This window comes from Macaca nemestrina, chromosome 7 (assembly GCF_043159975.1).
Source record: "Macaca nemestrina isolate mMacNem1 chromosome 7, mMacNem.hap1, whole genome shotgun sequence".
In the NCBI taxonomy this organism is placed as follows: Eukaryota; Metazoa; Chordata; class Mammalia; order Primates; family Cercopithecidae; genus Macaca; species Macaca nemestrina.
The window spans coordinates 49,907,716-49,932,819 of NC_092131.1; the positions used below are offsets into that span (position 1 = coordinate 49,907,716).

Here is a 25,104-nt window from a genome sequence, read left to right on the forward strand (position 1 = left end):
AGCAAATTGTAATCTTTTAACAGGCCACTTCTTTTTATTCCTAGCACATAGCACAATTCCTGGCACATAGTAGGTACTCAGTAAATATCCTTTCAGTGGATTTCCAAATGAGGATAGAGAACCATGCAGGCCTACGTTATCCAAAATCAAACAATTTCTAAATGTTCTGTGTACCAAGAGGAACAGTCAATTTATTCCTTTTGTTTTACTTTTTTTTTGTCCCATAGAGTTAAAAGGAATGGGAAAGATTGCAGTTTTTGACAGCAGTTGTTATAGAATAGCCAAAATGTTTTACTACTCAGTTTCAGGTGATCATAAGTATTTTTCTGAAGTAAACAACTCAAATGCTAATCATTTAGAATCCAGGGACCACTTAGGACATTATCTTCTTCAGAATATGCATTGATTTCTGGTGTTTTTGGATATTATTAACAGATGAGTACATTGAGATTATAGTCAGCCCTTTGAGTCAGCTGCTTCAACTGAAGGTCAGGTTTTAAAAATAATTTATAGGCCGGGCACGGTGGCTCAAGCCTGTAATCCCAGCACTTTGGGAGGCCGAGAGTGGATGGGTGGATCATGAGGTCAGGAGATCGAGACCATCCTGGCTAACACGGTGAAACCCCGTCTCTACTAAAAAATATGAAAAACTAACCAGGCGAGGTGGCGGGCACCTGTAGTCCCAGCTACTTGGGAGGCTGAGGCAGGAGAATGGCGTAAACCCGGGAGGCTGAGCTTGCAGTGAGCTGAGATCCAGCCACTGCAGTCCAGCCTGGGCGACAGAGCGAGACTCCGTCTCAAAAAAAAAAAAAAAAAAAAAAAAAAAAATCTATAATTTTTTCTCCAACATGAAGTAGGAAGAATGAGAGATATTAGGAAAATTTAAAGTTTATTTAAAAATTTTTTATTACTCTTTCTAGTTCTCAGTTTTCTTTCTCTAACAGCAATTATTTATTCAAGATACTATGCATTTTGACATTTCTTGCTATTTCATAAAACTACAAACAGCGCCTGCATATTTATTTTTGTATATGTGTTCTCAAAAGTGTTCATTATGTTTTCAAAAATGAGGGCAACATAGAGAACTCCTACTGCTTAAAATGGTAAAACTATATGTTATTGTCTTCTTGTGGCAAACAGAGCGTTGCCCTACGTGCTAGAGGTACAGAAGGACAATGAATCCTGGCTCTCTAGGGATTTACGGTAATATTGGAGAAAGGAATAAAAGAGAGACAAAATTCAAACGATGATATAGAGTGCAAATATGAAACTCATGTGAGAACCTTACCCTAACTCACATGTTTGTCCTGTAACCAGGTATATTAATCCATCAAATGTAAAAATCTCTTCAATTCAAAAGGAAAAATAGTGTAAACTGGATGAGTACCAAGAAAAGGAACTGCCTATAATGAAAAACAAACAAATACACATTATTTTAAAGCAAATACATTGTTTTCGAGGCAACATTTTTTTAAAGTAATAGGATATGCCATGATGTCAGTAATAAAAACTTTTTTTTTTTTTTTTTTTAAGACGGAGTCTTGCCCTGTCATCCGGGCTGGAGTGCAGTGGTATGATCTCGGCTCACTGCAACCTCCACCTCCTGGGTTCAAGCAATTCTCCTGCCTCAGCCTCTCGAGTGGCCGGGGTGACAGGAATGTGCCACCATGCCTGGCCAATTTTTTTGTGTTTTTAGTAGAGATGGGGTTTCACCATATTGGCCAGGCTGGTCTCAAACTCCTGACCTTGTGATCCTTCCACCTCAGTCTCCCAAAGTGCTGGTATTATAGGCATGAGCCACTGCACCTGGCATGTCATTAATAAAAACTTTGAGAAACCTTTTTTAAGTTATCCCTAGAATGTTATTTTTCATTGTATAACTTACCGATCTTGCTAAAATACTTAGTATCTAGAACTAATATTTTAAAAAAGAGAGACAGTTAGGTTTTCAAGAAATTTAAGTTTTTAGTTGTTGCTCTGTACAGTGTTTGAGATTTCTAGCATAGCCCCTTCATAAGAAGGCAAATCTTGACTTGTAAGTAGTCTGTAGAAGGCAAAACATTTATATGATCTGAAGAGAAAGCAGAGTATAATTATAAATAGTCTTTAATACTGTATTTGAGGGAATTATAATGTTGTAAAGAAAGTGGACCTGTGACAGATAATGTCATACCCTACCAGTTCTATTCATTTCCTTTTCTGATCTAAAAGCAAGTGTGCATCTTCTACAGAGGCCTCTCTAAGTTGTTCCTTGGGCTTAGCACAGTGGTTAAGAGTGCTGGCTATGTGACCAAAGGTAGGCTCCTTAGCTTTTCTAAACCTAAATTCTGTAAAGTGGAGTTATCATAGCTGGTAATTATTGAATACTTACCAAATACTAGGTATTTTACTTGTGTTATCTAATCTTTGTAGCAGCTCTATGAGATAGATGCTATTATTATCCCCATTTTATAGCTGAGGAAACTCAAGGCCCACATATGTGAAATAATTTGTTTATGATCACACAGCTAGTAAGTGACTAAGGCAGGTTGGCTCTAGAGCCTGCATTCTTGAGCGCTATGATGCAGCTTCCATGGAATGATTCTAGCACCTATCTCCCTGTAGCGCATATGGGAGGATGCATACATAAGATACCGTATGCCATGTACTTACCATGGTGTTTAACATAGAAACTCAGTAAATATTAGTTATTGTAATTATTACTCCTTTCTTTTAAAATGCTAGCTTCCTTGACCATCTAGAAATGCAAATGTGAAAAATTAATATACTGTATACAAATGTTTCTGAGAGTTTTTGAGTGTAACTTGGTTCTGTATAATTTGTTTCTTAACAAACTGATTATGTTGACATTCAATCATGTGCCTGAAAGGGAGCTCAGCTATTGATCTTCCTACTTTGTTTTAGATTTCATTTTAGCTTTTTCCATGAACTTCTTTATCTCTGTTGTAGATTGATTCACAACTACTGAAAGCAGTGACAGAGAAAACATTTATTTACTGTCATTTTATTTCTGAGTTCTCTCTTTGCTTTCCCAGTTCCTGAAATAGCATCTGCTTTCCTCCCCCCAAGTTTTTAATCATATCATGATTCTTTTTGTTGTTTTTAAAATAGGGATTTGGCCTATTTTAAAATGTTTTCCCCCTTTTAAGACATCATCACTCCAGAGATGACAACAGCTGTTCAAGAGCCAGATGCCACTTTATCCGTGGTGACACAAGAGCAGGTTGCTACCCTGGAGCTTATCAGAGACGGTGGCAAGACTGAGGAAGAAAAGGAGGACTCCTCTCCTGTGTCTGACGTTCCTGGTGTTACTCAGCTGTCAAGAAGAGGGGAGCCTCTGGCCACTACAGTTTCAACTACAGTCATCCCTTTGTCTTTTGAAGTTACTCCCACTGTGGAAGGTCTGTAAGGGAGGAAATTGGACTCTGTTTTGGGGGTGGATCTCTTCTGTTAAGTGGACAAGGAATAGAATGAGTGAGGCAGTGGACATTGGCAGCCGACGTGCGTGCGTGCATACACACACACACACACACACACACACACCCCTTTACCTGGAAAGGGGTGCGAACTGTGTCTTGTTTGAAGAGGTGTGACAGAGCCTTACAAGGACAAGGGTTGGCCGGGCGCGGTGGCTCACGCCTGTAATCCCAGCACTTTCGGAGGCTGAGGCGGGTGGGTCACGAAGTCAGGAGATTGAGACCATCCTGGCCAACATGAGACCCTGTCCCTACTGAAAATACAAAAAATTAGCCGGGTGTGGTGGTGGGTGCCTGTAATTCCAGCTACTCGGGAGGCTGAGGCAGGAGAATGGCCTGAACCCGGGAGGAGGAGCTTGCAGTGAGCTGAGATTGCACCACTGCACTCCAGCCTGGCGACAGAGCGAGACTCCGTCTCGAAAAAAAAAAAAAAAAAAAAAAGGGACAAGGGTTTAGTTTGTAAGTAAGGTCTCCTGGTGGCTCACCTCTGGGTCCTCACAGGCCAGACCCTCTGAGAAGGCTCTAAGGCTCTTCCTGTTTGGTAACTGCTGCAAGGAGCCGGGGGGGATGAGGTGAAAACAGTGTGGACCTGAATTTAAATCGCAAATTTGGCTTTCACTAATATTGTGGCCTCAAGCTAAGTTTCTTAACTTCTGTAAGCTTTGGTTGTTCACCTCTAAATAATGCCTATCTGTTTTATAGGTTATTTTAAGAATTTGAAATAATGTCTACAAAGTGCTTTGTATATAGGAGGCCCTCAAATGCTCTGATCTCTTAAAGGCAGTGAAGTTTTTAAAGCTGTGTGAAAGCTACTACTGTTTCAGAGTCTCTGGACTTGGGAATTCCTGGGGCTATATTTGGCTGCTTTTAAATTGACATTCCAGACCCAGATCAAGGCTCTTACTCTATGACTTGATTTTGAGAAAGACATTCTGTCTTTCCAAAGTAGTCTTTGAAATATATTTTAATACATTTTTGTTAAATATTTTACCTTTGGCAATATGTAATATAAAATCCTACAACATCCATAATATTGCCAATAGAATAAATGGGAGATTAAAATTTAAAAACAAAGTTCTGATTAGAGATAATATGTTTCCTGGAAGACAACACATTTTCCTGAAAGTCTGTTCTTTGAGGAGTTGGATTAATACAGTATGGGAAAGGACAGCTAACCCAAGTGCCAAACTTACTGTACTGTGTGATATTGGTTTAATCATTTCTTGCCTAAAAAGTGAAAGCACATGCTTACATTTGCCATCATGATTATCTTGTGGGTCAAGTCCTGTCTGTTGTGTTTGGCAGAACAAACGGACACAGTCACAGGGCCAGATGAGGAGTTCACACCAGTTCTGGGATCTCCAGTGACACCCCCTGGAATAATGGTGGGGGAACCCAGCATTTCCCCTGCACTTCCTGCTTCGGAGACGTCCTCTGAGAGAAGAACTGTTGTTCCATCGATTACTCATGTTAATACAGCTGCCTCGTATGGCCTGGACCAACTTGAATCTGAAGGTATTCATGCTTTGAAGGGGATCTTTTCAAGGACTGGTTGAGTGAGTCACTGAGCAGATGTTTTCGAGAAAGAATTAAGTGGGAGTATATTCAATCTGCAGTATAGATCAGAGGTCAGTAAACTACAGCTGTGCCAAATCTGGCCTACCACTTGTTTTTGAATGGCCTGTAAGCTAAGAATTGTTTTTACCTTTTGAAATGATTGAAAAAAAGTCAAAAGAAGAATAATGTTTTGTGACGTAGAAAAGTTATAAAAATTCAAATTTCAGTGTTCATAAATAAAGCTTTATTGGAACACAGCCATACTAATTCATTTACATATGTATGTGGCTACTTTTGTGCCACAGCGGCAGAATTGAGAAGCTGTGACAGAGACTCAGTGGCCCACAAAGCCTGAAACATTTATGATAGGGCCCTTTATAGAGCAAGTTTGCTGACTCTGCTATTATCTGTGGTTCTCAACTATAGTTGACCATTAGAATTACCTTGGAGAGCTTCTGAAACATCCCAGTGCCTGAGTCACTCTCCAGTGATTCAGATTAAGATGGTGCGGGGGTGGAATCTGACATCAGCATTTTAAAAGACTGCCTTAGATGATTTTGGTATTCAAGCTGGTTTGAGAATACTAGATTAAGATGGAGATCTTGAGTTTCCCCACCACATTTTCTTGGTTGCAAGTTTTAAAGTGGATTGTATTTTAACAGCATTGCTCTGGTTGTTAATGCTGGGTTATTCTCCCTTAGTAACATCTCTGGGTTAGTCTGTGCTACTATTTGGAGATAGGCAATTTCTTTATTTGCTAAGACCAAGAAATTCATGCCAAATTGTACTTTCCAAGACATTGGCTTTCAGCATGTCAAAGAAACTTGGGGCACGGCTGTCTATCAACAAATAAGAAGACTAGAAATACGACACACAGTCAATTGATCAGCATTTTGGCAGGTGAATAGCTCCTGGCTGGAGATACAAAATGTCCAAAGATTTATAGAGCAGAATTTCTTAAATTAATCTGAAACACTAGTAAACTTTTGGGCACTCAATTAGCCATGTGTTTGCTGCAGGAGAAGACATAGGATGTGCTATTATTTTGTTTTGTTGAAAGCAGGGAAGGTGATTGAGCTAGGTTTGCAGCTGACTCTGTTACAGACTTTCTGGGTAACACTGGTTGGCTGCTGAGAGAGAAACATGACATTTTAGGAGCAGCGTGGAGAATTCCAGAGAAACATGACATTTTAGGAGCAGTGTGGAGAATTCCACAGTAGAAGGCTGGTTTAAGAAATAGATAAAAGTGGGCTCAGGGGCTAACAGCTCTTGCATTCCACATTGAGATAAATACTGTATGATATGACTTTGAGTTTAGCGTCTCATATTAACTGTCTGTTCTCCTTGATGCCATCTGGAAAAAGCAGGTTTCCCTAAATTAACCTGAGTTTGACATGACAGCTTTACCCAGCAGGGCTCATTAAATCAGAGAAAAAAAATATTTGTGAATAATCCATACTTGTGAAACTGCAGTAATTTTCTAAATTTAGTAGATGATGGCAGTTGTATTGAAATATGTTAGAATTTTCTGACACACCTCAGGTGTCCTGGGGTTTTAGTTCTTTTCTTCTACACAATTCAATTTTAACTACTTTTTGATAATATATTTTGTTAGTTTTTGTCTAAGTTATCCTTGTCATGGGTTACAAAAACATTTTTGGTCAAAAGGTATTATTTTTGCTACATTGTTGGGCTTAAGATTTTGAATTAGCACAGTTTTACTTGTAAATACCAAAGAGTACAACTTATGTTTAATTAGTATACATTAATAATACCACTGTTAGTTTTATGCTGGTGCATCTAGTCCTCCAAAAGCTGAATTGACTGCACTGATTTAAACAAAACTCCTGGATGTATTGGAGGCCTCCATTTTCAATGCATGTTTTTCTACCTTGCCGAGGAACATAAATGCAGCTTGAAGCTTTGACTGGGTGAAACATTTTAATTCTACCATAAGCTTATGCCTAGAGGCAGGTAATTTTTTTTCTTATCTAGAACAGTGTATTACTTATGTCAAGTTATCCGCCTTTCTTGTTTTAGTCTCTGTGATGTGTTTATATGTTATTTTAATATCTTGCTTTTCACTAGGGGGCAGGAGCATTTCTCTGGGAAATGAGGTACTTTTCTCCATGGGATTTGGAAAGGGACATCCCTTGTTAGACACTAGACACCAAAGAAGAATGAATCTTTAAGGAAATTTCTGAATCCACAGCTCTGTTTATCCTTTAAGAGATAACTGACAACCCAAATCACTCTAAAAATGATGCCTACTTCCACCCTGTCTTCTTCCTTGCTCTTCACATCTCTACAATATGATGACTGAGAGGGGGTATGAGTTTCTAAGGGCTGTCATAACTAAGTATCACAAATTGGGTGGCTTAAAACAACAGAAATTTATTCTCACGCAGTCTGGAACCTGCAAGTTGGAAGTCAAGGTATAGGCAGGGCTCTGCTCTCTCCAAAGCCTCTAGGGGAGGAACCCCAGGGTTTCCTTGGCTTGAGGCAGCATGACTCCAGTCTATTCATATGGCCTTCTGTGTCTCTGTGCTCAAATTTTCCTCGCTTTATAAGAACAGCAGTTATTGGATTAGGGCCCATCCTAATGACCTCATCTTAATTATGACCCTATTTTCAAATACGGTCACATGCATTGGTACTACCAGTCAGGACTTGAACCTACCATTTTGAGGGACACACTTCAACATGTAACAGGGGGACTGCTTCTGAAGAGTTTGCCAGCTGTCCATGAAGACAGATGTGCTACCTGAGTGATGTGAACTGGTAGAGTGGGAGAAGTTTTGGTGTGTTTTCCATTTCTTAGTCACTGAAGAAAGCCTGCCTTGATAAGTACATGCCACCTTGTGCATATTTCAGTGTCTTTTATCTTGTCAGCAAAAGTGCAGTTTGATTTTTGAAGGGATAATGGTTTATTTTCTACCTTGCCTGATACATTTGGCTTCTATGTCTGACTTTTTTTTTTAGGGAATAAATATTCTCACAACGATAAATGTATTATACTCATTTCAGGCATAACTCTACAAGAGCTGTATTCAGCGTCTTTGAAATACAAACATAACAAAAATGTTCTTTTTATTAAAAATAGGATAATGACAAATTTTATACACATTTTATAACTGCATAAATTAAGTTTTGGACATGATCTTTATATAGGTTGATTTTCTTCTCTTGTTGAATATTAATGTCTTTCCTGCTCCAAAATGCCAACTTAAAATTTCTGATTACTCTTGAAAACATACTTGGAATTTATTTGGGTTAACTCTTTAAAATATTTTAGTACTGATATTTCTTACCTACTTAAAGAAGTCCCACTTTCTGCATATTAGAAATCTGTCTGAAGATATCTACTTACTCTAAATAAATCAAACTTTTAAAAAATTCTTTCTGTATACCCCCATGGAAGATGGAAATTAATCTGTGCTCTAAAGTGATAATAATAATTCTGTAGAATGGAAGGTTGTTGCTTTGGCAGTTCCATATTCAGAAAAATCTATTGTGGGTCTATTTGTGTCAGATAGTAGGTTTCTAAGAACATGTGGGAGATAAGAGTATAAAAACAGATTTCTCAGATCCTGTGATTAAGTCTTTGACTGTCCTCCCTCCCACCCCCCACACTTCTTCCCTTAATATTTGGAAGTCAATATCTGGGCCTTCCAGCTAGCGGGAAGTGGGGAGCCAGTTAGTGCTTGCCATGGTGCAGACCAGACAGGAACAGGAACACAGTGACAGGAACACTGAATTTGCTTGGACTCTTCTGGGTTAGGTCTTCTGCAAGAAAAAAGCAATTCCAGTGTCCCTCATCTGGAGAACTTGAATTCTTGATCGGATTGGTCTTATTTAATATCTTTCTGTGGGCATACATGTTGAGTGTTGAGTATAATCCCATGATATTATCTCAACCCTGTATTAGTCTGTTCTCATGCTGCTAATAAAGACATACCCAAGACTGGGTAATTTATAAAGGAAAGAGGTTTAATAAAGTGAAAGAGGTTCCACATGACTGGGGAGGCCTCACAATCATGGTAAAAGGCAAAGGAGGAGCAAAGTTACATCTTACATGACAGCAGGCAAGAGAGCTTGTATAGGGGAACTGCCCTTTATAAAACCATCAGATCCCTTGAGACTTATTCACTCTCATGAGAACAGCATGGGAAAGACCTGCCCCCATGATTCAATTACCTCCCACTGGGTCCCTCCCACGACACGTGGGGATTATGGGAGCTACAATTCAAGGTGAAATTTGGGTGAGGACACAGCCAAACTAAATTAAATCCCCATTTCCTCATTTGTTTCAAAAGGCCCACTTATAGCAGGCCTTATGAAACAAACTCATAGTGATTGACTTGCTGGAGAATTACCTCCGTGAATGGTAGCTCATGCCTGTAATCCCAGCACTTTGGGAGGTCGAGGCAGGCAGATCACAGGGTCAGAAGATCGAGACCATCGCAGCTAACACGGTGAAACCCCGCCTCTACTAAAAATACAAAAGATTAGCTAGGCGTGGTGGCACGCACCTATAATCCCAGCCACTCGGGAGGCTGAGGCAGAGAATCACTTGAACCTGGGAGGCATAGGTTGCAGTCAGCTGAGATCACACCACTGTATTCTAGCCTGGGCGATAGAGCAAGACTCTGTCTCAAAAAAATTAAAAAAATAAAAAATAAAAAACAAAAAAAATAAATCCAGTGGAGAAGCTATGTTTCTTTCTTTAATAACTTAATTTTTTAAAATACAAAACCAAATATATCCTTTAACTAGTTTTTTCTTTTCTGAGAGTTTTTCCTTGCTTTTCTAAGACTGTTTTGTCTTAGAAAATTTCTGATTTATATTTAGTTTTTAAATGATTGCATTTTTGACATTTTTTTTTCCCAGCCAGACACCATACATGGGGCAGAAAGCTGTCATTATTTTGTCACTCATTGTTTATTTCAGAGACATCCATTTTCCTGCCTTCATGTGTGCACATGTGTGCATGCATGTGTATGTGTGTATTTAATATCATGGTTGTTTTTGTCCTCAGAACAATTTCAATATTTATTTGCAGTGTCTCTTAATTTCCTTTGCTGAAGAGATAGTGGTATTATCTCTCTTTCCTTATCTGGGGTTTCTAGTTCTGTCCCCTTCCGGGGTCTTCTTTACTGATAACAGGAATTTCAGGAGAAAGTCATTTCTGAAAAGTGTGCCTTCATTCAGGTGACTGAATGATATTCTTGGCAGTCTGGTGGCCTCATACTGAAGCCAATATCTTTGTCTCTTTCTTTTATCATCAATCAGAAAAAAATTGGGAAATACATTGTTTAAGTAGCATTAGGAAGAATATTTTTATTTTTATTTTTGCAGTTGCAAGATTTAATAGAGTGAAAACAGAGCTCCCATACAAAGGGAGGGGACCCAAAGAGGGTAGCCGTTGCTGGCTCAAATGCCTGGGTTTATATCCCGATCATTGTCCCTCCCACTGTGCTCTCAGGCAATAGATGATTGGCTATTTCTTTACCTCCTGTTTTTGCCTAATTAGCATTTTAGTGAGCTCTCTTTAGTATCTGACTGGTCAGGTGTGAGCTAAGTTGCAAGCCCTGTGTTTAAAAGTGGAAGCGGTCACCTTCCCAGATAGGCTTAGGGATTCTTAGTTGGCCTAGGAAATCCAGCTTGTCTTGTCTCACAGTCCTCCCTCTCAACAGGAAAACTCAAGTGCTGTTGGGGAGGTTGGCCGACGACCGCTCTAACTGCTTCCTGCTGAACTGGGGTGTAGTAGGGGTTGTGCAGTTGAGATTTCCTTGGGAGGGGTGCCTTCGATGTCATGAACATTGGAGCATGGGCTAGCAGGCCGGTCCAGGAGTTCATGGTAAATTTCTTCAGCGAACTTCACAGGCTCTGACTATCTGCTTGATAGTTTTGAAAAGGCCTAGGTCCAATAAATAATGATTTGGCCATGTGATGGGTGCTATCAATGGCTAAGTGAAAGGTTTGGTGAAGGGTTTTAAGTAATTTCTACTGGTTAGCTGCAGGCAAAAGTATTTTTCCTTCTTTGGTGGCTAACCATCTATAGGGGAGGAAAGTACCTCCTTGTGAGGTTCCCTATTCTATTTTTCCTGCTGAGTACTAGGGCTTGGTTTCCCGGAGGGGATTACCCCATACTAGGGGTCCTTCTATAAGCATTTCTAATGGAGGGTCCTGCCTTGAGGCTCTTTTGGCTTCAATATCCACTTGGCAGTTTCCTTCTATTTTCCTTTCCTTTCCTTTCTGATGACCCTGGCAGTGTAAGACTGCCACCTCTTTAGGTTTCTGTACAGCCAATAATAATCTCCTAATGACTTCCTGATGTTTGATAGTATTTCCTTGGAAGTTAAGAATTCTCTTTCTCTCTATATTGCTGCGTGGGCATGGAGGACTAGGTAAGCATACTTAGAGTCTGTATATATACTTATCCTTTTTCATTCTCCTAATTTTAGTGCCCAAGTGAGGGCTATTAGTTCTGCCAGCTGAGCACTAGTTTCTGGAGTGAGGGGATTACCTTCAAGTATTCCGTTATCACTGACCACTGCATACCTCACTTTTCGAAGTCCTTTTTCTACAAAGGAACTTCCATCAGTATACAAGTTGAGGTCAGGATCAGTCAGGGGAACCTCTAAAAGGTCCCCTCGAGCAGCATAGGTTTGAGCAATTACTTGTTGACAGTTATGTTTTATCTTTTCTTTATTGTCTGGAAGAAATGTCGCTGGGTTAAGAGTTGCACAAGTGCGCAGTTGCAGCACTGGCCCTTCAAGTAATAGAGCCTGATATTTAAGTGAATGGTTGTCTGACAGTCACAAGTCTCCTTTAGCAGTGAGTATGCCATTCACATCATGAGATGTCCACACAATAAGATCTCTTCTCTGTATCATTTTAACTGCTTCAGACACTAGGACTGCTACTGCTGCCACTACCTGTAAACAATGAGGCCAACCTTTTGCCACTACATCAGTTTCCTTACTCAGGTATGCCACGGATTGCATGCTCATCCCTTGGACCTGTGTGGGGACTCCTAGAGCTACTCCTGTTTTTTCTGTGACATCTAAAGAAAAGTCTTGCCCTGTTGACAAACTTAACACTGGGGCTTGGGTTAGGGCCTTCTTTAGGGCCTGGAAAGCTGCCTCTGCTTCAGGTGTCCATCTTAATAAATTCAGTATTGGCTTTCTGAATTTCCTTAACTAGTGTATATAATGGTCTGGCTATTTTGCCATACCTGGAAATCCATATTCGACAGAAACCTGTTATGCCAAGGAACCCTCTTAGTTGCTTTAGGGTTTTGGGATAAGGATAAGCCAGTATAGGCTGGATACGTTCCCTACTGAGGGCCTTGGTACCTTTGGATAATTTTAGCCCTAAGTATTTAACCTGCTGTGAGCAGAGCTGAGCCTTTGGTTTGGAAACCTTGTAGCCACAGGTAGTGAGGAAATTTACGAGCACTTGGGTGGCTTGATGGCACAAAATTTCTGAACAGGCGGCTAAAAGTAAATCATCCATGTACCGAAGGACAAGAGTGTCCAGGTATGAGAATTGGCTCAAGTCTTGGGCTAATGCCTGGCCGAATAGATGGGGGCTATCCCTGAACCCTTGGGGTAAAACAGTCCAGGTGAGTTGAGATGTTGGGTTTGAAGGATCTTCAAAGGCAGATAAACATTGAGAGTCAGGATGTACAGGGATGCAGGAAAAGGCATCCTTAAGGTCCAGGACTGTAAACCACTCTGCTTCCTCTGGTATTTGGGAAAGCAGAGTATAAGTGTTAGGTACAGTTGGGTATAGAGGGACAACAGCCTCATTGATAATCCTGAGATCTTGCACGAACTCTCCACTGTCCGTTGGGTTTCTGTACTCCTAAAATTGGAATATTGCAGGGGCTACTGCATGGTTTTACTAGGCCTTGGGCTTTTAGGTCCTTAATCTTTTGGAGTCCTTGTTGGGCCTCAGGTCTAAGGGGGTACTGCCTTTGATAGGGAAAGGAGGCGGAATCCTTTAGTTTAACTTGAACAGGATGGGCATTCTTTGCTTGTCCATATTGTCCTTCTGTTGCCCAGACTTCAGGATTAATTTCTTCCTCAAGCAGGGGACAACAAACGGGTGTTCCTTCTCCTATGTTCAGGTGTATAATGGCCCCTGCTTTTGCTAGAATGTCTCTCTCTAACAAGGAAGTGGGGCTTTCAGGCATAATTAGAAAAGCATGTGAAAAGAGTTCCTCAGTCACAGCTTAGTGGCTGGGAGAAGTATCTAGTGACTGGCTGTCCCAGGACCCCTCGGATAGTGACAGATCTGGAGGACAGTTGTCTGGGACAGGAGACTGAGACTGAGAAGGCCGCATCAGTGTCCAGGAGATAGTTAACCTCTTGGCCCTCAATGGTCAAGCATACTCGGGGCTCTGTGAGGGTGATGGCATGGGCTGGTGCTTGCCCCGGGCACCCTCAGTCCTGCTGCTGGATCATCTCGTTAGTGGCTTCTGACTCAGAGGACCTTCATCCCCTGGGGCAGTGGGCCTTCCAGTGATTCCCTTGACATAAGGGGCATGGACGAGGGGACGGCTTATTTCTACTTGGACAATCTTTTTAAAAGTGTCCTTGTAGACTGCACTGGAAGCAAGCTCCATTAGGCATTCGATGTGCCCAGCCTTTCCCTTTTCCAGAGCCTCCAAAGTCCGCTTGCCTGAGGGCCATGACTAAAGTGGTGGCCTTTTTTTTTTTTTTTATCCATTTGTCCCGTTCCACCTGCTCCTCCTCATCTCTATTATAAAAAACCGAGGTTGCCAAGTTCAATAGGGTTTCTAAGTTTTGCTCCCGGCCTGAGGCGGACTTTTGAAGCTTTTTTCTAATGTCTGCAGCTGACTGACTGATAAACTTATCCTTTAAGATTAGTTGGCCTTCAATAGAGTCAGGTGACAGAGAGGTATGCTTTCTCAATGCCTCCCTTAGTCTCTCCAGAAAGGTGGTAGGATTTTCTTCTTTTCCCTGTGTTATGGTGGACATCACTGAATAATTCATAGGCGTCTTCCTAGTTTTCCTTAGTTCTTCTAGCATGCAAGTTTGCAAATGTCTGTGGCACCAATCTCCATGTTCTGATTTTGTGTCCTAATGAGGGTCTACACTGGGAACTGCCTGCTGGCCTGTGGGGAATTGTTCTCTTTCTTCTGTTGTCATCCTATCATTGACCTGACTGAGATAACAGAGATCACCAAACTCTCGGGCTGCAGTTATGGTGGCACTTCCCTCACTGGGGGCTAGTGTCTGATTTAGCAGTAACATTATATCTCTCCATGTCAGATCGAAGGATTGTCCTAACCCTTGTAAAACATCAATATAACCATCAGGGTTATCTGAGAATTTACCTAGGTCTATTTAATTTGTGTTAAGTCTGAGAGAGTAAAAGCTACATGCACTCTGGCTGGGCCGAATTCTCCTCCTCCCACTGCTTGGAGGGGGCATAATCAGGGAATATTGACACTCCTTGGTTCATTGTTTACCTCTTTGTCTATCTCCTTGTGGACCGTTTGGGTTGAAGGGGGATCCTTATTAGTTGGAGAAGGAGTCGGGAGTACGCTGGGGTAGGGAGGTAGACTCTGAGGGCTTCCTGTAGGGCATAAATCCCACTTTTTACATAATTGCGAGTTGTCTTTTTTTTTTTTTTTTTTTAGACGGAGTCTTGCTCTGTCGCCCAGGCTGGAGTGCAGTGGTGCGATCTCCACTCACTGCAAGCTCCGCTTCCCGGGTTCACGCTATTCTCCTGCCTCAGCCTCCCGTGTAGCTGGGACTACAGGTGCCCGCCACCGCGCCCGGCTCATTTTTTAAAATGTATTTTTAGTAGAGACGGGGTTTCACCGTGTTAGCCAGGATGGTGTCGATCTCCTGACCTCGTGATCTGCCCGTCTCGGCCTCCCAAAGTGCTGGGATTACAGGCGTGAGCCACCGCGCCCGGCCGCGAGTTGTCTCTTAATGAAAAGAAAGTTTGTACATATGGCACTTCACACCATTTGCTTTCTTTTCTACAAAAGAAGTCTAGCTGTAAGATGGTGTTATAATTTATACTTCCCTCAGGAGGCCAGGTTTCTCCCACTTGAAGAGGATATCGTGGCCAGGCGGTACTGCAGAAGAATATAAGTCATTTTTTTCTTAGTGTCTGAGGGTCAAATTGGTCCTAATTCTCCAGAATACATCTTAGGGGCATTTTTGCCTTGGGGGGAATGTTTCCAATCTGAAAAAAGAACATAGGGATGCCAGCACCCCTGGGCATTTTGCGATGAGCATTAGTCCTATAGCGTCCTCTATGGTCCTAATGCTTATTCCTTTCCAGGGTGCATAACCACCCATGGACCTCTGCTTATCGGATTTGTTACGCTCACCAATGTAGCTATATAGCAGTCCTGCACCCCTTTTCCCACCTTCTTGACCACAAAGAAAGGGGTCTGGGCTGCTGGATTCTAGTGGTCCTTTATCAGCATGCCCAACATTGCCTTCCTACTCAGGGGTGAGTCCTAGAGCTGGGCTGGGTTCCTGAATATTTCACAACAACCTAGCTGCCCCATCAAGATGCATTCCTGTAGACAACAGTTCTTATGCAAATTCATTTCACAGAGGGTGTAGGTAACTTTTTGAGTCAGGAGTGAGATAGTGAGATAGTCTTTTTTGATTCTGTAAGTACTTTAAGGCTTGACTGAGTGCAAACAGCTCGCACGTTTGAGGAGACCAATTAGGCAATTTTTCTAACTCTGCTTCCACAAGAGTCTCCGTATCAATTACTGAATATCCATTTTGGTTTTTCCCTCAATCACCTGGGAGGAACCATCTATCGTCCTGTCCTGAAGGGAGTTTCCTCCTAGGTCTGGTCAGACCTTTGTATAGTAACTAAGATTTAAATCCCCTATTAGGAAATCTGCTGGGTTAAGGAAATTATCAGTGGTTGGTGTTAAATTACCTTTTTCTAACAGAATATCCCCATACTTTAAGATTTTTCGAGTTAGTAAGCTACCTTTTTGCTTTTTTGACTTAGTTCTGAACTGGTGAGGTGTGCTCACAATGAGGTTTCCTCTAAAGGCTGATTTTCTACTTTCTTCTGTTAGCAAAGCAGTTGCCACCACAGATTGAATACATTTGGGCCTCCTGCGGGTTCCTGGGTTAAGGATTTTTGATAGGAAGGCTACTGGTTGTCAGTGGCCTCAGTGCTTTTTGGCTACGCCCTTATTTACACTGACAACGAAGTGATATTGGAGTGTTATAGGGTCATGGAGAAGACCTTCAATTATCAATTATAGGTTTTAAATTTACCCTGGCTTTTAAAGGAATAGGGCACACTGTTTTTTTGTTTTTGCTTTTTTTTTTTTTTTACTATTTCTATCTTTCTCTTTTTCTCTTTGACTCCCTCCTTCTCTCTCTCTCCTCCGTCTCTCTCTCTCTCTCTCCTCTCTCTCTCTCTCTCTCCTCCGTCTCTCTTCTGTCTCTCTCTCCTGTCTCTCTCCCTCTCCTTTGTCTCTCTCTCTCTCCTTTGTCTCTCTCTCTCTCCTCCATCTCTCTCTCTCTCGTCTCTCTCTCTCCTTTGTGTGTGTGTCTCTCTCTCCTATATCTCTCTCTCTCTTTCCTCCATCTCTCTCTCTCAGCCATTTACAAACTTGGGGCCCTGGCAAGGGTGGTAGGGAATGGGTCCCACATAACTGCCCATGTCGAGAGCTGTATGCCTAAATTGGAAGGGACACCAGGGACAAGACTCCCTGGCTTTATAGCCTAGATGCCTAAGGATGCAGCGTAGAGCTTCCCTAGATCCCTTTGGAGATACAGCTTGCTAGGGGAAATGAAAGTCTGAACTGTTAGCACCTAGGAGGCAGGGATCAGAGGAAGTAGATTCAGAGGTAAGGAGAATTTTGGGGCTACACTTTCAAGAAAGTCGTGGTCGGGACCCAGGAGGTATGGGTCAGAAGGAAAGGTAGGGGTGCATGCATGGGTGACTGTTGAGTAGAGACTTCTGGCTGTGCCATGATCTCAACCGGCTGATGCTGGAGGGAGTTCGGGATGACAGCTTTCTGTCTCTAGTCAGCCGTCAGCTTCCCCAGGAAAATTGAAAGTGGAAGCTGGCTCTAGGCAGACCAACATCCCCAACACAGAAGGGTTAGGGGTTGTTAGAAAGCCCTTCCCCAGATAGCCTCACACTTGTGTCTTAAGTCCAGCAGCCTTGCTAATCGTTTTTAACTGGCCAACAGGTGGCTGGTATTTTCCTCTAATTCTACGGAAGGATAGGACAGAATACCAAGTGAAAGTGGTCCAATATTACTCACTGCTTTGGAGTTCCCTTTGTGGTCGCCAAAATGTTACCAGGGGGTCCTTGCTCCCAGAGCTCCCAAGATGGTGGCGGGCTGCTTCCAAGATGGTGACAAGCCTCCTGTTCTCTGACCTGGGGTTCTTGGCCTCACGGGTTCCAAGGAATGGAATATTGGGCCATGCGGTGAGTGTTATAGCTCTATTAGAAGCCGTGGGTCATGTAAGAGAACCATGGAACCCAGTAACTAGTGTTTAGCTGGATTAGGACGAACCTGGGCACTTAGCCGTGCAGGAACAATGGCAAGCCTTTAGCCCGATCGGGAGCAGCAATGGGCACCTCGCTGAATCAGGAGCACAGCGGACACCCTGCTGGATCCAGAGGGATGGAAGTCAGAGTTGGGTCTGCAACGGCAGCAAACAGCAGTGGTCGACGGCGAGCGAAAGCTCAGCTCGAGCCATAACAAACACGGACCAGAAGAGTGCAGTTGCAAGATTTAATAGAGTGAAGACAGCTCCCATACAAAGGGAGGGGACCCAAAGAGGGTAGCCCAAGATATTTTTCTTTAAAGATCCACTAAGGATACTTAAGAGCTCATGTAACTTTTATGGGAGAAGCGTCTGCTTTTTACCTGCACTTTAATTCACAAAATCAATTGTTTTGCCCTCCTCATAATTACTCATTTTCAGACTCTTTTCTTATTATTTCTCAATTCTCATGGGAAAATTCTCAATTCTCAACTTAGAAGGCAGCTAGAATGGATGAATGATAAAGAGTATTCAAAATCCCGTCAGGAGGCCACATTTATAAAACCAAGTTTGGTTTTTCCTTTGGTTGCTGCTGTGTGGTATATGATGTTAAAGATCAAGAAGAGTGTGATAGGTTTGAACTGTCTCCTGCTACTTGTGATTCTGTAGTGCGAGATTATGAATGTTCAGTCTGTGTTAAGAATGGGCACGAGTATTGGCTTTTGTTCTTGGAAATGCTTTGGATTCTGCTTTAATTTTGCCTCAATGACAGAGCCACTTAACTGATACACAGTGGAGATGACATGGAAAAGAGTATTCCATGGAATATGCCCTTCATTTGATTTTAATGGTGAACTCAGTGCTGGCTCTTTCTCCCCCAGATGCCTGTTCTGTTGAATGGGAATTAAATAAAAAATAATTTTATAACTATTAACATGATCACATGAAACATCTAATACTTATTGCCAAATATGTTGGGGAAGGATGAGGTTTCCTTTTCTTGTTTTTATTTTTGTGTCATTTTAAGTGTCTTACATGACAGATTATGAAACACAGAATTGCTGGTGATTTCAGTTATCAGTTGCCTCTTCTGGTAAGTCATTTTGTTGTCTTGTCCTGAAATCATTGTGCTTTCTTTGGCATTTATGACAGAGCTCTATTCCTAAGTACCTGCATGCTCTGTGGGTTAGTACATCCATTACTTAGCACTCAGAATGGGCATCATGTTTGCGAATAATGCTCACATAGCCCGTGGTATTTCAAAAATATTTAAAATCAATATTGTGAGGTATTGCCATAAAGCTGTGTTCACAAATTCTGCTGTTGAAGAAAGATACCTGACATTTACTCTCATTTTTCTGGTATGCTTGCTTGCCACAGGGAATTCATTTATTAGTATAATTGCAATTAAGTAAACTTTGTAGAGTTGGTTCCCCTCATCTGTTTTGTGTGTGTGTATGTGTGTGTGCATGTGTGCCTTTTTTTGCCAGTCCAGCACTGCTTAGTAAGTTTACCTTAGGCAGTCATAAAATTATACAGAATGGCTCATGATGATAAAGGATTTAGCTTTGTACATATTCAGTGGTTTTATTTATTCTTTCATTTATGTGTGCATTTAACAAGTATTTATTTGGCTATTCAGATGATACCAAGAATAATTGTGGGTGGATCTTGCTCTTAAGGGAGCGCAAGTGCTAGCAGAAGAGGTAAGACAGATACATACAAAACAGAAATGCAACATAGAAGTGAGGACTAAACTCTGATTTTTTAATCTTGCCCAAATTCCTATCTAAGGAATAGTCTTGGCCTACAAATCATAAATTCTCATCAGATGGGTTTTATTTAATCCTATATATCTTGACTTACTTTCCAACCTGACTCTGGCATAACAGAGGAAGGACAAGGAAGACAAGGAAGAAAACAAAGATATTTTACCCCAAAACGTGTTTCTTTGCCATATCTTGAAACGGCCCTGCAAAGCTGTCCTTTGTGGGGGAAAATGTGCTTCTGTAAAGAATCTCCATTAACAGAGCTAGATCTTTTTCTTCCAGACCCTCCCAATCCTAAAGAGATTAACTAAAATCTGAATAGGAAACATTTGTCACCTATTGTTTCTAAGGGCAGCCACTATAAGACTTCAAAAGAACTTTGGTCTCCACAACTTTATCTTAACGTGAACATTCCCTTTCTATCAATTCCAGGTCTTCCTGACCACCTTGGGCACATGTTCTCAGGACCTCCTGAGGGATGTGTCATGGGCCGTGGTTACTCATGTTTGGCTTAGAATATATGTCTTCAAATATTTTACAGAGTTTGACTCTGTTCATTGACAGAAGGCAGAAAGGACCACCAAAAGAGGACTCTAAGAGTCAGGAGAGAAAAAGGACTCTGAGTCAGGAGAGACTTTAGTTCCATCCTAGAAAAATGCTGGATTGGTGTATATCCCTGTGTGTCTGTGTGTGTGTGTGTGTGTGTGGTGTGGGGGAGTGTTTGTGTTATAGATTTGTGTATATATGTACAGTAATGTGCTGTATGATGAAGTTTTGGTCAACAACACACCTCATATATGACAGTGGTCCCATATGATTATATTGTACTTTTACTGTACCTTTTCTATGTTTAGATACACAAATACCATTGTGTTACAGTTGCTTACAGTATTCAGTACAGTAACATGCTCTACAGGTTTGGAGCCTAGGAGCAATAGGCTATACCTTATAGCCTACGTGTGTAGTGGGCTACACTTTCTAGATTTGTGTATGTACACTCTATGATGTTTGCATCATGATGAAATCACCTAATGACACATTTCTCAGAATGTATCCCCATTGTTAAGTGATATATGACTGTATAATTTTATTGACAATTGTAGAAAAATGAGTGGGAACAAACCTAACAATATGGAAAAAATTCTAAAGAGTGGTGAATAGATACCATATACACCACACTAGCAATAAATTATTTTATAGCCATGCAGTCAACCAAGTCATAGCTCACTGGTTAGATGAATTATTTCTTTTTTTTTTTTTTTTTTTGTATTTTTTAGTAGAGATGGGGTTTCACCGTGTTAGCCAGGATGGTCTCGATCTCCTGACCTTGTGATCCGCCCGTCTCGGCCTCCCAAAGTGCTGGGATTACAGGCTTGAGCCACCGCGCCCGGCCGAATTATTTCTTAAGAATAGCTTTTAACAACTGGAGCAGCTGCTTTTCCATGAAGAAGAGGCAATCAGGTGCTCAGCCTCAGGCTAATAAATATCTAGTTTACAGTAAACTAGGTATTTCTATAGAAAGAGATACGTGTCTCTTTTGAGGGTGATGTTCAGATTCCTGGCAAAAGGATTTGTTCTGACTGTTTAATCTGGGCACAGACTCCAGGGTTGAGAATCCCTGTGGGCAGTGGTCCAAGCAGGGCTTTCCATGTGTGGTGGCTTTTGTGCATATGCTGAGGCAGACCCGTAGCTTGGAACTAGATGTGAGTGGTAGAAATTTCAAAGATATTTTAGATGTTTGCAGAAAATTAAGGCATTTTCAAAGGCATGATGTTTCAGTATGAGGATAGACATATGTAAGTATTCTTTGATTGGTGTAAACATGAGAATTTTATTGCATTGGAGGACAAACCATTACAAACCTTAAAAATGTATAGAATAATGTGTGGATGGCATCGACTGCGCTTTATCAAGCTGTATTCATAGCCATGAAGTTTTGCCATTGGACTACCTCTTAACATTTAAATGAATGTATACCCCTGAGGGAAAAGATTAGAAGAAAAATGTAATACACCAATTTAAATGGCCTTACAAGATTTAAAAACTATCACACTTGGAAGCATTAGATTGTTCCTGAAAGATTTACATTGATTTTGCCCTCATTTACCAGGGTCTTTTCTTCTCCAGCCGTTCTGCCTCCTTCTACATTGCTTATCTCCAGACACAATAGGCTACAGAAATTTCTTCTTCTATTAAAACAGCATAAAGAATCTGCCACGTTTTAGCAGGAGAAGGAGATTCTTCAGGTGGGCAGGAGCCTGGCTGCTCCCTCTGGATTTTTTCGAGGTGTCTGCTTCACATGCTCTTTGAGGAATCCTGTTTTCTATTAAAACTCTGGCTCAGGAAGAGATATACATCCTTTCACTTGTTTCAACTGAAATTAGTAGAAATTTTTTAAAGACCTGGCTCAAACCTAAGGGAACACAAAGCAAATAAACTGAGAAAGTGAAAGAAACAGAAAATGAATTAGATTCGCCAGGTACAAATTTCTATCTGATCTTCGCTAATGAGTTTCTAGGGCTTATGGGCCCTGACCCATTCCGTGCTCTGTCTGAGTGTTTTATATTCTATTCCCAAAGCACTGGAACAATATTTCAAGCACTTTGCCAGACTTTCTGGCATCTCAGTGCTTGCCTATTTTTTTTTTCCCTATGTAAAGGGTAAACTTCTCATTTTCTACTCCCCACCCCTGCCCCCACATAGAAGAGCCAAGACCAAGATATAAATTTCTCCTAGGGCTCACCACCAAGTAGTAGTGAGCCCTACCCCCTGCATACAGATTGTCTGTTCTGTTTACAGGTTGAAGGACACACGTTTAATTCCTAGGCAATGACAGTCCTACAATTGTCATGATTAATACCATGTACATGCCACTCTTCAGATAAAATTCCATCCCAGTTAAAGGTATGATTCATTTCCAGGCAGTATAGCACTGTTCTCACCACACAAGAAATATACCCATATGATTAAAAGATCATTCTGTCACATTCTCTGGCAAATAATACTCAGAGCTTCTCTGCTCCATAACCGGGGAGCTATGAAGTTAAGAGGCCAGGAAAGAAACAGAAACAATTCAGCTCAAACCTTTTCTCCTCTATGAAGCCTTCTGGACCACCCAGCCCACACTGATGAGTAGAATAAGTGAGTAGAAAAAAGCTTTCTCCCAGCACTTTGGGAGGCCGAGGCAGGAGGATCGCTTGAGGCCAGGAGTTTGACACTAGTCTGGGCAACATAGTGAGACTCCACCTGTATAATTTTTTTTTTAATTAGCTGGGTGTGGTGGCATGTACCTATAGTCCTAGCTGTTCAAGAGGCTGAGGTAGGAGGATTGTTTGAGTCCAGGAGTTCGAGGCTGAAGTGAACTGTGATCACACCACTGCACTCCAGCTTGGGTGATAGGGTGAGACCGAGTCTCTTAAAAAAAAAAAAGTTATGCTCATTTGAAACATATACGTGACATAACTTAATGAAAATTGGATTGGAGTTCTATAAAGGTATTTAAATATTTATTTTGAAGAGGAAGATAAAGTGTTGTTCAGTTTATTTCCATTCAATCAACATATACTGAGTGCTTATTCTGTGTGAGGCACGATGCTTGATCCTGGGAAGTGAGGCATAAAGATGGATTAAGGTAAAATCTCTGCCTTCAAGGAGCTAAATGCATGCAAATATGATAAGACAAATGCATATTTCCACAAATTATTATGTAAGCCTCATTTTAGATAGGTTGAGTCATGTTTTACATTTTGAAGGGGAAATCTACTTTCATACATATTTTGGTGTAGTCAATAACCTAACCAACCTAGAATTTATATTTTGAGTGTATGTGGATTTTTATATGCAAGTTTTGTATATGTTTGCTTAAAGCAAGTAGTCCTTTAAGATGACTAAATTGCTGAAGAGAAAGATATTATTCCAGATGGCTCAGAATTTATAGATATAATATTAGTATAGCTTTGTGTTTCTCTTTATAGCATACTTGAGAAATAGAATAAGATTTCTGTAGTCTCATTTTCTAGAGGGAAATATATGAAGCTGTCATCTGAATCAAAAGCGGGTTATTTAATGAGCAGATGTTAAGCCAGGCACAGTGGCTCATGCCTGTAATCTCAGCTACTCGAGAAGCGGAGGCAGGAGGGTCTCTTGAGCCTGGGAGTTCAAGACTGCAGCGAGCTATGGTTGTGTTACTGTACTCCAGCCTGGATGACAGAGCGAAACCCTGTCTCTAAAATAAAGGAGCAAGTATCGAACTCTAGGACTTGTAATTATTGTTATAGGGCTCTACCAGTATAACTATGGGGCAGGATTTATAGAAGATAATGGATAACATACCAATTATATGGGCTCATGGCTGAAAAGGCATTGTTGAGAGCAGTAAATGCGAAGGTACTTAAGTTAACTGGTATCTTCAGCTTGTTAACCAGATATAGGCAATGCTATTATCAAGAGCAGAATCCTCAAATTTAGAAAAAGTAATATTAAATGAAATAAGAAAATTATTTAATTATTTATTTGTTTGTTGATTGTTGAGACAGGGTCTCGCTCTGTTATTTAGGCTGAAGTACCGTTGCGCAATCACAGCTCACTGCAACCTTGGCCTCCCAGGCTCAGACAATCCTCCCACTTCAGCCACCTGAGTATCTGGGACTAGAGATATACAGCACCCCACCCAGCCAATTTTTGTATTTTTTGTAGAGACAGGGTTTCACCATGCTGCCCAGGCTCGTCTCAAACTCCTGGGCTTAAGAAGTCTGCCTGCCTTGGCCTCCCAAAGTGTTGAAATTACAAGTGTGAGCTCCTTCACCCCAGTCAAGAAAATATTTAAACAGCTGTCTGAAATGGAAATTGAATCCAAAACATTATGCCACTGGTGTTTGAAGTGGACTATCTTGTCTCGAGCCTTTTTATTTTCTCATGAATGTACCTTTTGAATATTGTTAAGGCTACAATGGAGGAAATTTTAAATTATATATTTACGATTACACAGTGAATAGAAAATTTGAAATTTAGTAAAAATTTTCAAGAAATTTGTATAGATTAATAATGTAGTTTAAAAAGTCATGGTGATGAGGCATTTACCAAGGAGATAACTGAATAAATTAACAGACATGTTTAAGGTAATGTCTATTTTTTTCTTTCAACTTTTAGGTTTGGGGGTACATGTACAGGTTTGTTATATGGGTAAATTGTGTGTCACTGGGGTTTGGTATACGAATGATCCCATCACTCAGGTAATGAGCATAGTACTCGATAGTTTGTTTTTCACTCCTCTTCCTCCTTCCACCCTCCACCCTCAAGTAGGCCCCAGTGTCTGTTGTTCCATTCTTTGAGTTCATATTTACTCAATGTTAGCTCCCACTTATAAGTGAGAACATGTGATACTTGGTTTTCTGTTCCTGTCTTAATTTACTTAGTTTGATGGCCTCTAGGTACATCCATATTGTGGCATAGGAAATGATTTTTTATGGCTGCATAGTATTCCATGGTGTATATGTATCACATTTTCGTTAGTCTACCATTGTTGGGCGTCTTGGTTGATTACATGCCTTTGCTATTTTGAATAGTGCCGCTATGGACATATAAGTGCATGTTTTTTTGGTAGAATTATTTGTTTTCTTTTAGATGTATACCCAGAAATGGGATTGCTGAATCAAATGGTAGTTCTGTTTTAAGTTCTTTGAGAAATCTCCAAACTGCTTTCCACAGGGGCTGAATTAATTTGCATTCCCTTCCACAGTGTACAAACATTCCCTTTTCTCCATAACCTCA

At 41.0% G+C, this 25,104-nt stretch overlaps 1 protein-coding gene across 2 annotated transcripts in view; it reads left to right on the forward strand.

Moving 5' to 3' along the window:
- Positions 1-25,104, forward strand: part of ARMH4 (armadillo like helical domain containing 4) — a 158,984-nt gene that overhangs the window by 15,987 nt on the left and 117,893 nt on the right. For both annotated transcript variants that reach the window (XM_071100109.1, XM_071100110.1), the window contains exons 4-5: positions 3,150-3,401; positions 4,782-4,991. In XM_071100109.1, the coding sequence (XP_070956210.1) occupies positions 3,150-3,401; positions 4,782-4,991 (462 nt within the window). The remainder of the gene's footprint in view (positions 1-3,149; positions 3,402-4,781; positions 4,992-25,104) is intronic.